Source organism: Tamandua tetradactyla, chromosome 2 (genome assembly GCF_023851605.1).
Source record: "Tamandua tetradactyla isolate mTamTet1 chromosome 2, mTamTet1.pri, whole genome shotgun sequence".
Taxonomy (NCBI): Eukaryota; Metazoa; Chordata; class Mammalia; order Pilosa; family Myrmecophagidae; genus Tamandua; species Tamandua tetradactyla.
The window spans coordinates 16,342,079-16,357,618 of record NC_135328.1 but is presented as its reverse complement, the minus strand read 5'-3'; the positions used below and the strand labels follow the sequence as shown (position 1 = coordinate 16,357,618).

Sequence of the window (15,540 nt, the reverse complement as noted above, 5' to 3'; positions counted from 1 at the left end):
CAAAACTGCATGTGTGTTCTCTTGATGTTCACTGCTAAGTTTTCTTAGAGCTTAAAAGCCATCTGTTTAGATTGTTCCTATGCCAGTTAAGCCCCAAAATCCAGAGACCTCAGGCTCTCCAAGAACATCAACTAGTTGCATCCCCCTTCCCCATAATGTTGATGCTTCTTTTCAACATGAAGAAGTTAGAATACTCTTTGCTCAAATATCCCTGAAGACTTGGGAGAAGGATCAAATGAGAGGGAGGAGTTGTAACAGAGAAGACATAAATAAAAAACAGAGAAGAATAAATGACTGTGACTACTGAATCACTATACTGATATTTCTTGTTAGCCTCTAGCATATTAGAATGGCTAGAAGGAAATACCTGAAATTGTGGAACCCATACCACACCTTGAAATTTGCTCTATAGCTACTTGTGGAAGTGAACTTTGAAATGTATCACTTTTCTGTATATATTTTTCACTATTAAAAAATGTTAAAAAAGACATCAGTTTAATAATAATCTGCTCTAATATTGGATGAATGCATGAATATGTCAAACTTGTACTTTGCAGTAGTCAGATAAAATTTTAAAAAGATCAACCTGGCTCCACTCTTACTTGTTAAACTACGTCACATGCACATGCTTAGCACACACTGAGATGTATTTTTATTTGGCCTGGATATCTGATTTTGTTTGAAGCAGCTAGGAGCTCTCTGAGAAGTTCTACTGAGTCCTACCTTATTTTAAGGTATAAAATCAACTACTAAAGTGACCAGTTTTTACCTCCCCCTAAGCTATTCAACTTCAAATCTGAAGGGAAATGCCTTGCCTCACCAGTATTAGAACAATAACAGCAAACAATTAAGGAGAGGTTAAATAAAATTCTAAATTCTTTAAATTTAGGATGAAGTAAACATTTCTAAAATCCTGTCAAGAGATACTTGAATGCTGCTGGAAAGCATTTTCACCAAATTTCTGGTAAGAAACCATAAGGGCAATCCAATGAATAAGATAAAAAATCATCAGAACCATCTTTGCAATCATCTTATCTAAGTTTCTCCTTTTAAAAATTGGATATTAAAACTCAGAGAACTGGAATGATTTGCCCAAAGGAAGATCATGAAATGGTAGCCAAACTGATAGAGAACACAGTTCTCCTGGATCCCCGTCCTTTACAGCTCCCACTGCTCTGACTGACCCAACTGAAGGGAGGAAGGCATTTTGAGAGCTTCAGCCTTGGCTCATGTAGCAACTCACACCGTTCTGATACACTGATAACCACTGGAAACGCACCAAGGCCCTTATGATGTGCTTAAAATTGGTCAACACCAAAGTACATTATTCTGTTTTTACTTATTGGCTTAGCTGCCATGAAAATGAAGAGAAGAGGAATTCCTGTGTTTGTTTTTCTGAAAGATTAAAAGTAGTAATTTCTCCATTTATTAAGTAGCAGCATTTTAGAAAATTGTGTATTATCTGAAAGAAATACTCACTTCACAGCTCTGCCATCTGTTTGGAATATTTGGCCTCAACTTCTGTTCACAAACGACTTTCCTCATTTCTTCAACTGATGGATCAGAAGGTACGAGATCATAATAAGGCAGTTGGTAATCTTCATGAATTCCTGTATTGGTAAAAATAAATTAATGATGAGTAGACTGAAATACCAATGATCAATGAAAGGGAGTGGTAAGGGATATAGAAAAAAATAGGGGGAACAAAGGTTGAAATATATTGGGTAGATGGAAATACTAGTGGTCAATGAGAGGGAGGGGTAAGGGGTATGGTATGTGTGAGTTTTTTCTTTTGATTTGTTTCTGGAGTGATACAAATGTTCTAAAAAATGATCACGGTGAAGACTACACTACTATATGATGACATTGTGAGCCACTGACTGTACACCATGTATAGAATGTTTGTATGTTAAGAATGTCGTGTCTGTATGCTGTTTTGGTTTGTCAATTAAAAAATAAAAATAAGTTTAAAAACCAACTAATTAATGCGTTATGCTCTATTTGATAAACGTACTTATTTAATGACAAACCATTCTTTGACCAGACTGAGAAGAAACTCCTTCTAGAGCTCCATTACCTAATGAGATAAGAGGACCAACCCTTCCCTCCACCTCACCCACATCTGCACCGACCACCCACCTCCCCCAGGAGGTGCTGGAACTACCCACAGCTGGAAACTAACTAATGCCAGGGGTCGGAAAAGATTATTTTAATGATGGCTGACTCTGAGCTGTGATGACAAGACTGACATTTCCCCTATAACCCCTAGGTACAGTATAAGAGAAGTTTTATTTAGTTTAGAAATTAAGAGCACACAACTCCTCTCCCAGTACACAGTCCCCATCACTGAAATCTGACGCCTGCAAGGCAAGTATGAGGTCCAGTCTGTCCTTCTACCTGCATCTGCTACAATGTGCATTTACACAGGGACACATTCTCCTCTCACTGCCAAGCATGGGACCCCAAATCTAAAAGACTGTTCCTCGTGCAAATATCTGAAAGTGCTCTATCCAAAACTAAGCCTAAAAGTCAAAATGAAGTAACTTTAAATGTTAGATGTAATGTGTCAAGATTATAAAAGAACTCCTCTCTCCCATTTAAATGACTTATGTGACACCCACCACTCAACTGCAAGCAAAAGTTAAAGACATGGTCAAGATGCCCAACTCTGACATAACATCTCAGGGTGAGCACACCTCAGACAGCTTTCCAAGGCATCAAATAAGGTCCCTGAGAGAAGACCAGAAAGTTGGGAGAAAAAAGCCACAATCTCAAGGGAAAAAAAAACAGCGTGACTTAGGTACAAGCTAGAAACCTTTCCTAAGGTAGCCTCTCAAGCAGTCATCTGTTTTAAATAACTATATTCCAAGACAACAAGGGGTTAGGGTCTGATGTGTTCTGAGATTCATGTGGAAACAGAAAAAGAATAGACAAGAATAAAGCTGTGCATTTACATCTTATGTCATTTTCCCTCACTACAAGTTTTCCCTCCCTCATTTTCTCTGGCACTCTCAGTGATCATCTGGAGAACATAGTTTCATTCAACTAAAAAAAAGGCAATTCTTGAATGACTTTTGTTCATGACAAACTGCAATTTTGGGAAGGGGGAGCAATTTACCACCAATGGAACATCTTCGAGCTATTTCCCAGAATACTAAGCCCATTGCATAGATGTCAGCACGCTTGAAGGATTCAAAATGTTTCATATTTATGGAATCATCTAGAACTTCAGGGGCCATGTACCTAAAAAAGAAGCCAACATTTAACTTTATGGAATGGCAACCATATTATTTTTTAACTATTTCCTAAATTTTCTTTTACTGTTGAGAATTAAAAAAAGAAATTAGTATTAAGTTTAAGACTTTTTATCCCTTTGAGCATGGTTCTGTTTTAAAAATAAGATTCCTCCTAATTATAACAAATTTCCCAAAGTACATAAAGTACAAAGTGAAAAATCATCCCATTACTACCACACAGTGTTAGCATTTTGAGGAACATCCTTTCAGACAACTCTCTACATTGATCTATACACACAACAGTATACAACTGAGAGCATATTAGACTCAAGAAAAATATTAAATATCCACAACGGTTTGCAAATTAATGATGCCAACTAAAATTCAAGAAAAGCTGAAATACCACTTTTATGCTATACTGCTTTCTGATCTCACTTTCTAATAAAAAAGACATATAACCATTGTGATGTTACACATATCCTAGCGTATACCATCTACTTTGCCGTATATTGTGCTGGGAAAATATATTTTAATCTACACCGAAACACACTAAAAGGAAAGGCAGGGACAAACATACTATAGGGAACAAGATAGTTGGTAAAAATGAATGTCAGTTGTTACATTGATGCTACATTGGAGGGTTCCTGTAGCCAAAGTTTTTAAACCTCATTAGGCTTCTGAATTTCCACAGCCCTCACACGAAGGTGACAGGTCAGGACATCAAAGACCTGCAGCAACCACTCTCCTAGACCTGTAAGTCCAAGGACAAGGCAGTAGTTTTGATGAAATGTGGTGGAATGCTGAGATGTAGAGAACAAGGGCTTTTACATTGGGAAGGCCAAGGTTCAAATCTCAGCTCTTCAGCTTACCATCCATTACTTAACTGCCATGAAAAGGTTTCTCTGTCTATGAGTATGGGTTAATGACACCTACCTAGTTTGGTTCTTTTGAGCATTCATGGATTCAACAAATATTTACTAACCACTTACAGATGTGTGGCACTGTGATGGGTGCTGGGAATACAAGACTGCTATCAAGCACCTTGTAATCCAAAAGGATATACAGACAAATAAATAATATTTATTTAATAACCTATTAAATAATAATATAATATGGTCCAAGTTCAAGGTGCCAAGAGAGCCCTTGATAGAGACACTTAGCTGTCTTGAGGATCAGCAAAGGCTTCTTATGACAAAGGAAGAGTGGGTATGATTAAGGAAACAGTAGGGGAAAGTACGCTCTAGGATGCAATGCAGCACATGCCAAGGCTCTAGGCATGTTTTCAGGAACTGAAAATCGTGGGCTAGCTACTCAGGCAATTGAAGAGGGCATTACATGAGAGAATACATGTAAATTACCTATTACATACTTGGCACATAATAACACCTTATAAACATTAGCTACAAATGTTATTATAATTAACAGTAATATTTTCTAGAAGGGCCACCTTTCATCAGCAGGCATCTTTAAGTCTGGTTACTTGGCTTCAGAGCAGGCAAGACCATGAGCTCTTCTACCTGTGGGCAATCTAATAAAGTACAAGACTGAGTCTCAGAAAAGATACATAAGAAAAATCAGAAGGGGAAGAAAAAGAAGTTGATTTCAGAAGACATAAATACTATTTATTCACAAGTTTACCTTTTTGTTCCCACTCTGTGGTTTGGAGCAATATCAATAGTATCTGTGGCGGAATCATGTCTTACTGCCAATCCTAAGTCTGCAATACAGCAAGTTCCATTCTTCTTTACCAAGATATTCTTTGATTTCAAATCTCTATGCGCAATGGCTGGTTTTCCTTAAAAAAAAAAAATTGAAAGTGATTAATGCCAAGCACAACTCATACCTTCAGGTTCCAACATCTCCTGTCAGTCTAGCAGTTCATCAAATGTTAAACGTACTTACTATATGATTCAGAAATCCACCCAAGAGACTTGAAAAGATAGGCCCGGGGGAGAGGGGCCAAGATGGTGGCTTAGCGAGGTGTGGGATTTAGTTCGTCCTCCAAAGCAGCTAGTAAATAGCCAGGAACAGTACAGAACAACTGCTGGGGCAACGCCAATGACCGGACACACAGAGTACCCCAGTCTGGACAAGATGGACAGGCTGCAAGCCCACCCAGAACCGTGAGTTCCCCAAGCTGTGGCAGCTGGCGACCCTCCCCCATAGGCTGCTTCCCAAAGGGGAAAAGAAAGGGACATTACCAGCAGCAGGGGCTGAGTGCAACCAAGTTCCAATTGTGGAATTAATTCACAAATACTAACTACTAAAAAAATAGGCCCCCAGCTCAGCTGAACCTCCAGCAAAAGCAAAGGCTGATGGTTTTTGCCCCAGTGCAGAGGGGGCAGGGCTGACACAAAAGGAAAAAAGAAAAAAAAGACAGGTTTTTTGGATTGGATATCACATAATACTTGAAAGGGTCTGGGTCCTAAAGGAAAGGACGGGGCACACAGGACCTGAAGGTACACAAAGCAACATACCAACTTAAGCTCTTGATTGGCAAACCCCAGGAACAGGGGTCTCCTGCTCTGAAAGGGACTTTTCTTTCTTTTTGGTAGCTGTGTTTCTACAGTTTGACTGCTCTTTGGATATACCTGCAAGGCTTCTCAGGCTCCAAATGCCCCAGGTATAGGCGGAACTGAGCTTGTCTGAATATCTGTCTGGAGCCTGTGCCATCCCCAGGAGAGGGGTGGGGCCCAGCTCAGGTGGCATCCCTCCCTCAAGGAAGTCAGACCCCAGGGTCTGGAAAAGTGAAGAGATTAAAGCCAGCCTACAACCTCTCCTCTGTCTCAACCACACCCCCAGCAGGGAGAGTCTACTGAAGTTAAAGGTACCGCATCACCTTACGCTGGTGGGACCGGCCAGCAGAAAAGCACCACATAGTGGGCAGGATAGGAAAAACACAGAGTCCAAAGGAAAATCTTTCAACCTGCTGGGTCTCAGTTATCCTCAGGGAAAACTGACGTTAAGTGACTCTTTCCTCCTGAGAGGAGGCCAGTTTGGTCTGGGAAAATCTGGCTGGAGTCTGTAATACTACTAGGTAGTATTATAGTCTACTTAGGTAGACCCTCCTAAGGGGGGGAAAAAGGCACCATACAGGCAGGGCAAGAAACAAGAACTGAAAAATTCTGATCTGTTAAACAAAACCTAAGCTAGACGTCCAGAATAAGCTGAATGTCAAAGAGCAGAAAGACAACAAAGTCATCCAGCAAGAAAACCCTAGGTTAAAAAAAGTGAAAACAACCTCCAGAATAAACTAATTAAGGTAATTAAATGCCTAGACACCAGCAAAAAATTATGAATCATACTAGAAAAATTGAAGATATGGCCCAATCAATGGAACAAACTAGCAATTCAAATGAGATACAGGAGTTGAAACAATTAATTCAGAATGTTTGAACAGACATGGAACACATCATCAAAAATCAATGAATTGAGGGAGGATATAAAGAAGGCAAAGAATGAACAGAAAGAAGAAATCGCAAGTCTGAAAAAACAAATCACAGAACTTATGGAAATGAAAGACACAGTAGAAGAGATAAAAAAAAACAATGGGAACCTACAATGTCAGATTTCAAGAGGCAGAAGATAGGATTAGTGAACTGGAAGATGGGACATCTGAAATTTGACAAGCAAAAGAAAATATAGGGAAAGAAAGGAAAAATATGAGCAAGGACTCAGGGAACTGAATGACAACATGAATCACACATGTTGTGGGTATCTCAGAAAGAGAAGGGAAAAGGAGGAGAAAAATTAATGGAGGAAATTATCACTGAAAATTTCCCAACTCTTATGAAAGACTTAAAATTACAGATCCAAGAAGTGCAGCGTACCCCAAACAGAATAGATCCAAATAGACGGTACTAATCAGAATGTCAGACGTCAAAGAGAAAGAGAGAATCTTGAAAGCAGCAAGAGAAAAGCAATCCATCACATATAAGGGAAGTCCAATAAGACTATGCATAGATTTCTCAGCAGGAACCATGGACGCGAGAAGACAGCAGGATGATATATTTAAATTACTAAAAGAGAAAAACTGCCAACCAGGAATTCTATATTCAGCAAAACTGTCCTTCAAAAATGAGGGAGAAATTAAAACATTTTCAGACAAAAAATCACTGAGAGAAATTGTGACCAAGAGACTGGCTCTGCAAGAAATATTAAAGGGAACACCAGAGATAGATAGGAAAAGACAGGAGAGAAAGGGTGTGGAGAAGAGTATAGAAATGAAGACTATCAGTAACGGGAAAAAGAAGAAAAATTAGATGTGACATATAAAATCCAAAAGGCAAAATGATGGAAGAAAGTACTGTCCGCACAATAATAACACTAAATATTAATGGATTAAACTCCACAATCAAAAGACATAGACTGGCACAATGGATTAAAAAACAGGACCCATCTTTATGCTGTCTACAGGAAACACACCTTAGACCCAAGGATAAACACAGGTTGAAAGTGAAAGGTTGGGAAAATATATTTCATACAAACAACAACCAGAAAAGAGCAGGAGTAGCTATACTAATATCCAACAAATTAGACTTCAAATGTAAAACAGTTAAAAGAGACAAAGAAGGACACTATGTATTAATAAAAGGAACAATTCAACAAGAAGACATAGCAATCATAAATATTTATGCACCGAGCCAGAATGCTCCAAAATACATGAGGAAAATACTGAAAAAAGAAATAGACACATCTACAATAATAGCTGAAGACTTCAATCCCCCATTCTCATCAATGGACAGAACACCTAGACAGAGGATCAATAAAGAAACAGAGAAGTTGAGTAATACAATAAATGAACTAGTTGTAACAGACATTTATAGAACATTATACCCCAAAACAGCAGGATATACCTTTTTCTCAAGTGCTCTGGATCATTCTCAAGGATAGACCATATGCTGAGTCACAAAACAAGTCTCAATAAATTTAAAAAGATTGAAATCATACAAAACACTTTCTCAGATCACAAAGGAATGAAGTTGGAAAGCAATAACAGGCAGAGGGCCAGAAAATTCACAAATATATGCAGGCTCAACAACACATTCTTAAACAACCAGTGGGTCAAGAAAGAAATTACAAGAGAAATCAGTCAACATCTCGAAGCAAATGAAAATGAAAACACAACATATCAAAATTTATGGGATGCAGCAAAGGCAGTGCTAAGAGAAAAATTTATTGCCCTAAATGCCTATATCAAAAAAGAAGGGCAAAAATTGAGGAATTAACTATTCACTTGGAAGATCTAGAGAAAGAACAGCAAACTAACCCCAAAGCAAGCAAAAGGGAAGAAATAATGAAGATTAAAGCAGAAATAAATGAAACTGAGAACATGAAAACAATCGACAAAATCAACAAAACCAGAAGTAGGTTCTTTGAAAAAATCAATTAAGATTGATGGACCCATAGCAAGATTGACAAAAAGAAGAGAGAGGATGCAAATAAATCAGAAATGGAAGAGGAGACATAACCACTGACCCCACAGAAATAAAGGACGTAATGAGAGGATACTATGAACGTTATGCTAATAAACTCGACAATGTAGATGAAGTGGACAACTTCCTAGAACGGCATGAACAACCAACACTGACTTGAGAAGAAACAGATGACCTCAACAAACCAATCACAAGTAAAGAAACTGAATTGGTCATTAAGAAGCTGCCCAAAAAGAAAAGTCCAGGACCACATGGCTTCACATGTGAATTCTATCCAAACATTCAAGAAAGAATTAGTATCAATCCTGCTCAAACTCTCCAAAAAAACTGAAGAGGGAAAGCTACCTAACTCATTCTACGAAACTAACATCACCCTCATACCAATGCCAGAGAAAGACATTACGAAAAAAGAAAAGTACAGACCAATCTCTCTAATGAATATAGATGCAAAAATCCTCAATGAGATTCTTGCAAATTGAATTCAGCAGCACATTAAAAAAAATCACAGGCCCACAGAAAACCGTGTATTCCAATGTTCACAATAGCATTATTCACAACAGGCAGAAAGTGGAAACAACCCAAATGCCTATTAAGTGATGGATAAATAAAAGGTGGTCTATCTGTACAATGGAATATTATTTAGTCACAAAAAGGGATGAAATTCTGGTACATGCAACAACATGGATGAACCTTGTAAACATGCTAAATGAAAGAAGCTAGTATTTTATGACATATATGTCCATTTATATGAAATATCCAGAATAAGCAAATCTATAAAGACAGAAATAGATTAGTGGTTGTCTAGGCCTGGGGATTTTGGGGGGAAATGAGGAGTGACTGCTTAACAGGCATGGAATTTCTTGTCGGGGTGATGAAAATATTCTAAAATTGACTGTAGTGATGGTTTCACAGCTCTAGGAACACACTAAAAACCACTGAATTGTGCACTTTAAATGGGTGAATTGCATGATATGTGAATTATATCTTAACAAAGCTGTTATAAAAAATAATCATAATTACCAAGATGGAGCTCTGGCTAAGACGTGAAATAGCTCATATTCAGTAAAGTAAGGAGTGGAGAGCCACTGAGCACTGAGTGGATAATGATCAGAGCAAAGAGGTAATAAAGGCATCTGATACCCTACACACACAAATGACACAGCACAAAAATTTCATAACTAAGAATCATCATTTAATTTTCAACTCTATAACTAATTTACAGTCTCTTTATGTTAGAATCCAAACATAATTATTACATGACTAGAGAGCATTTATATAGCATATTAATGTTTATAAAATACTTTCACATTTCATTTGATACTACACATAAATATAATCTCTCAGACTTGAACTCTAAAGTTCAGATCCTTCAAAAATCACAAGGAGGCTGAATGCTACTTTTAAGAACTGGTAAAAATACCACTGTGTTATTACAGCAACAAGAGAATTTCTAGACAGTTTCCCAGATTCCTAGCATCATCTGAGATTTTTAACAGAAAAATGTTCTTGTCTAAAAACTCATTTTAAACATCTGTAATTAGGCTGATTTCCTGTAAAAATTTTCTGAACAGACATTATATTCACGGAATTTAATGCTTGAATAAATAATATGACTGCTTAAAAAGTTACCTTGGGTACCAACAATCTCCATGTGAAGATGGGCAAGTCCACTTGCTGTGGACAGAGCGAGCTTTATCATTCCTTCCACAGTAACTGTGTATCTGTTCAAGTAATCAAAAAGAGATCCATGCTCATGATAATCTGACACCAACCAGAGCTGAGTCCATGTACCATTGTCTGAAAAATAGAAAAATAATGTTTCACTTGGGTTGTAGAATGTTTTAGTCTGCCAAAGCTGCCAGAATTCAACACACCAGAGATGGATCAGTTTTTAATGAAAGAGTATTTATTCAGTTAAAAATTTATAGGTCTTCAGAGGAAAGGTAGCTAACTTTCATCTGAGGTTCTCTCTTTTGCGAGAAGGCACACAGGGACATCTGCCGGCCTTCTCTCCTGGCTCCTGGAATCCAACAGCCTTCTGCAGGGTGATTTCCTTTCTGTATTTCCAAACGTCTGGACTGAGCTGTGAGTGCTAAGATGAGGCATGCTGAGCTGCTTAGGCTATGACTGCACTGAGTTCTCTTCTGACCTTAACTCTTTTAAGGCTCCAGCTAATTAAGTTAAACATTACTTATTGCAGAAGGCACTTTCCATAGCCAAGTGCAGATATAATCAGCCATAAATGAATTTCACATGCTGATGATTCAAGTCCACAGCAACAGAACTAGGCACCATCACCTGGCCAAGTTAACACCTGAACCTAACTACCACACAGAATATTTATTCAAAGGTTATTGATTTTGGTTATCACTGTTCATACTCAACCCTGAACCACACAGTTACCAAGTGAAGAATGTCTCCTTATGCGTTAGGTGTTTCCTTCAGATTTTCTTCTTATGCTTTAGGTGTTTCCCTCAGATTTTCTTCTTATGCTTTAAGTGTTTCCTTCAGATTTTATCCTTATGCTTGTAGGTATCCCCTTCAGATTTTTTCCTTACGTCCTTCAGGTTTTCTTGTATTTTCAGTTTCTGATACTTTTCAAGAGACTTATACACATTTATCCTTTAGATCCTCATAGTAAGCCCCTACTCTTGAGATAAGGCAAGAATGAGTAATTCCATTTGCAAGACAAAGACTCCTAGTTTAGAGATGGTGAGCTTCCTGAGTCTATACAGACAGAAGTTGTAGCAGAACTGGGGCTCTTCAGCACCTAGAAAACTTCCTGGTTCAGCGGTTGTTTCTAGGAGGGAAGGAAAGAAAGAAAGAAAGAAAGAAAGAAGGAAAGAAGCAGGGAGGGAAGTAAGGAGATTAGAGGTAATTAGGACATAGTTTGGACACTGTGGGAATGGAAGAATACGGGACAAACCAAAAACCAAAAATGAAGAAATTACAAGCTTTAGTGACAGACTGTGAATATAGTTCACAAAGAAGCCAGAAAAGGTGATTGTGGCTCTAAGCTTTTCTAGCTTAGGAAAATATAAAAATAGTAGTTATCACTGACATATGGGAAAGCTGAAATGGAAACAGAACGTCAGAGGGAAAAAGAAAGAAGACTGAACCCAGTTTTGGACAAGGTGATCTTGAACGTTACAAGCAGGAATGTGGGTGCTAAAAGTTAGTTTATAAACTGAGACATGAATTTTAAATGCATTTTTCCATAGGAATAGTGGTAAAGGTTCTGGCTAGGCTGGTCAATAAGAGCCTACTCAACCTAAGAATAGATGAAAATCCATATATTTAATGAAATCATGAAGAAAAAAGTACCGCAACACTAGGGGGTAACATGATTTAGTAAAAGATGCACATCTAAGTCATTCTAACCCGGGCTGGAAACCAGGGCCTGGCAGTTACTGACTTAGTTCTTTCCTTAGACAATGAACCTGTTTCTTCTTACACCTTACTTTGCAAGACTGTTAAGATTTAACACGGAAGATATCAGACTCTGAAAGAGTTTAGTACTGTGCCTAGCATATAAAAACTTAAAATATGCTGTGTCTTTTCCTATTAATGGTAAAAGAAGAAACATCAAATTTTTAATTTTGTAGGTTGTTACTTGAAGAAAAGAAACTCTGACAAGAAGAGATTAAGAAAGAAGATGGGAACTTTTCACAAGACTCTGGAGGGGATTCTAGGTACTTTCAAATCACTAGAGATTCATTTTATTAGTTTTTTATAAATGGATGCTACCCTAGAATGAACTTTTTGTTTTTCCTTGATATAAGTACATCACTAGCTTTATTTGCATACTTATAAACCATGATTGAATTCTGAAAGGTCCACAAATACAAGAAATATATAGGAACAGAGGCAGATGGAAGAAAAGCAGATTTTCTTTAAGTAACCAACAAACAGGCAGAAAGAAGAAAGCTATTTAAGAGGCCATGCACATAGAAAAGACTGAAGGAATTAACCAAATCAGGTGGATGAAGGTAAAGGAAAAGGGAATGGGGTGGACAGGCTGAGTTGCCATCAAAGTCCATTAATCCCTGACTAATAAGTAAGGTGGGGGTGGGGTGGGGTGAGCCTGTAGGATCAGCTAGTTCCCATGGTGACCAGCAGATGACAGCACCGCCTTGGTTGCTTGCTGCTTGAACAAAAGGGAAGAGAAAGCTCAGGATCCAGCAGCACCAGTATTTTGTGCCAGTGTTGTGTGTTTGCAACTTGGAACATGCCTAAAACAGGTACTGGGTGAGGCTGAAGGCTCAAAATGTAGATTTGAAAGTCACCACCAAGGTGGAGTTAAGCCATGAACATGGCTAAATTCTCTAAGGGAGAAGTTGTTCTTTGTGGAATTAGAGCCTTCAGACTACTTACAGATTGTACTATTTTCTACTTTACTGTATACTGAAAATTATCTATATAACATGCTTGTTGTAAATAACTTTGAAAATAAAGAGAAACCAAAAGGAAATTCATAAAAAATTACCCAGAACCACCAACTAGAGAGAAACACAGTATTTTGAAGAAATAAATACTGATGCAGAAATGAACAGGAGGGGAGAGAAGAAAACAGTTCTGGCCAAACCCAAAAAGGCAGTGACTGCATTTCTAGAGAAATAGGAAAGCTGGAAATGCATTTGCTTCAGGGTAGATCTGATGAGAATTGAGCTCTGGACAAATATTTTGAAGTGGCATACCACTTAGGGCCAATACCCAAGCCCATCACATCTATCACTGCCCCTTCGCACACACGAAAAACACAGAGGGGCAAGCTAAGAGACACGACAGGAATTCAAACAACAAATCCAGAATGTGGGCACTGCAGGGCCAAAGGGGGTGTTGAGTGAGGCATGAGACATGGCAAGCTCCTTAGGGAGGTAGGCTGCATAGCAGGCACAAGTCTCTGGCAGGAGCTGTAAGTGGGAAATGTGCGTATAATGGTAACTGAAGCCAAAAAGGCAGGTGAAGTATGGTCTGAAGCCACTCTTTGCAGGTCACGACTCATTTTAACTCTCCACCATCATGGCTTCTAGGGTTTCTAAAGCATCTGCTCTGACACCTGTTATAGCAGCAAAATATCCACATGGTTATCAACAGTAAGGCTGTCTTGTAGAAACCATTTCTCTATATAACCGAGATTTACTTCAAAGATTAAACTTAACAATATTTAGTCTTCCAATCCATGAACATGGCATGTCCTTCCAATCTCAGGTCTTCCTTGATTTCTCTTAACAATGAAGTTTCGTGTGTCCAAGTCCTTTACATTCTTGGTTAGACTTATTCCTGGTTTTTCATTTTTTAAGTTGCTATTGTAAATGTAATTTTTTCCTTGATTTTTTCCTCCAATTATTCCTTACTAGTACAAAGAAACACTACTGATTTTAGGGTATTGGTCTTGTACCCCATCACTTAGATGAATTCATTTATTAGCTCTGGTAGCTTTGATGTAGATTTTTTGATGTAGGATCATCTGCAAATCAGGAAAGTTCTGCTTTAATAGATATTTGCACACCGATGTTCACAGCGGCAATATCACAACCGGCAAAAGATGGAAGCAACCCAAGTGTCTATCAACTGATGAATAAAGAAAATATGGTATAATACACACAATGAAATATTATTCACCTGTAAAAATAAATGAAGTTCTGATATAAGCAGCAATCTGGATGAACTATGAAGGTATCATGCTGAGTGAAATAAGCCAGACACAAAAGGACATACATACCAGTGTATGTACTGGTTTGAAAGTATTATGTATCCCAGAAAAGCCATGTTTTAATCCTGATCCAACCTTATGGGGCAGTCATTTCTTTTAATCCTTATTCAATACTGCAGGTTAGAAACCTTTGATTAGACTATATCCATGGAGATAGGGCACATCCAACTGTGGGTGTGACCTTTTGATTAGATGAAGATGTGACTCCACCCATTGCAGGTGGGTCTTGATTAGTTTACTGGAGTCCTTTAAAAGAGGAAATGTTTTGGAGAGAGTCAGAAACAATAGAGCTGACAGACTTCGGAATAAAGCTGACACAGATGCTGACACTTGGAGAACAAAGACATAAATATATGGAGATGCTTGGAGCCCAGCAGACATGGCCATGAGATATTAAGCAAGCCAGAACCTGGAGAGAGCAAAGGGAAGTCAAGAGATGAAAACCAGCCCTGGAGAAGCAAAGTGAGGAATCCCTATAGGAACAGAGGCTGAAAGCACAGAGCCCAGGAGCAAGGGGTTAGCAGATGCCAGCCACATGACTACCCAGCTGATGGAGGTGTTCCTGACCCATCAGCCTTCCTTGAATGAAAGTATCTTTACCTAGATGCCTTAGTTTGGACATTTTTATAGGCCTAGAACTATAAACTTGTAACTTATACAAGTTCATTCCCCTTCTTAAAAACCGTTTCAGTTCTGGTATATTGCATTTCGGCAACTTGCAAACTAACACGCTGTATAATCTCACGGAGTTGAAATAATTAGAATATGCAAACTCATAGAATTAGAATCCAAAATACAGGTTACCAGGGGCTGCACTGGGGAAAAGGAATGGGGAGCTAATGCTTAAAGTGTACAAAGTTTCTATTTGGGATCATGGTAAAGTTTTGGTAATAGATGGTGGTGACAGTAGCATGACATTGTTAACATAATTAACAGCACTGAATTATATATTTGAATGTGGTAAAAAGAGGAAATTTTAGATTGTATATGTTACTAGAATAAAAATTAAAATAAGTAAATCCACAGGACAAAAAAGATTAATTTGCTTAGCTCCTGATGACTTAGAAACACAGATTACACTGAGAAGTTATTTTTACCCTCCCATAAATAGTCATAAGTATGCCGTACTGGTCAGGAAAAGGTTAAAAGAAAA

General features: G+C 38.2%; 1 protein-coding gene across 2 annotated transcripts in view; it reads right to left on the bottom strand.

The window, feature by feature from the left end:
• The window catches only part of TGFBR1 (transforming growth factor beta receptor 1), a 68,217-nt gene that overhangs the window by 6,408 nt on the left and 46,269 nt on the right, over positions 1 to 15,540 (bottom strand). For both annotated transcript variants that reach the window (XM_077140208.1, XM_077140210.1), the window contains exons 5-8: positions 10,301 to 10,468; positions 4,875 to 5,031; positions 3,119 to 3,243; positions 1,480 to 1,610 (exon numbers count right to left, since the gene is read on the bottom strand). In XM_077140208.1, the coding sequence (XP_076996323.1) occupies positions 1,480 to 1,610; positions 3,119 to 3,243; positions 4,875 to 5,031; positions 10,301 to 10,468 (581 nt within the window). The remainder of the gene's footprint in view (positions 1 to 1,479; positions 1,611 to 3,118; positions 3,244 to 4,874; positions 5,032 to 10,300; positions 10,469 to 15,540) is intronic.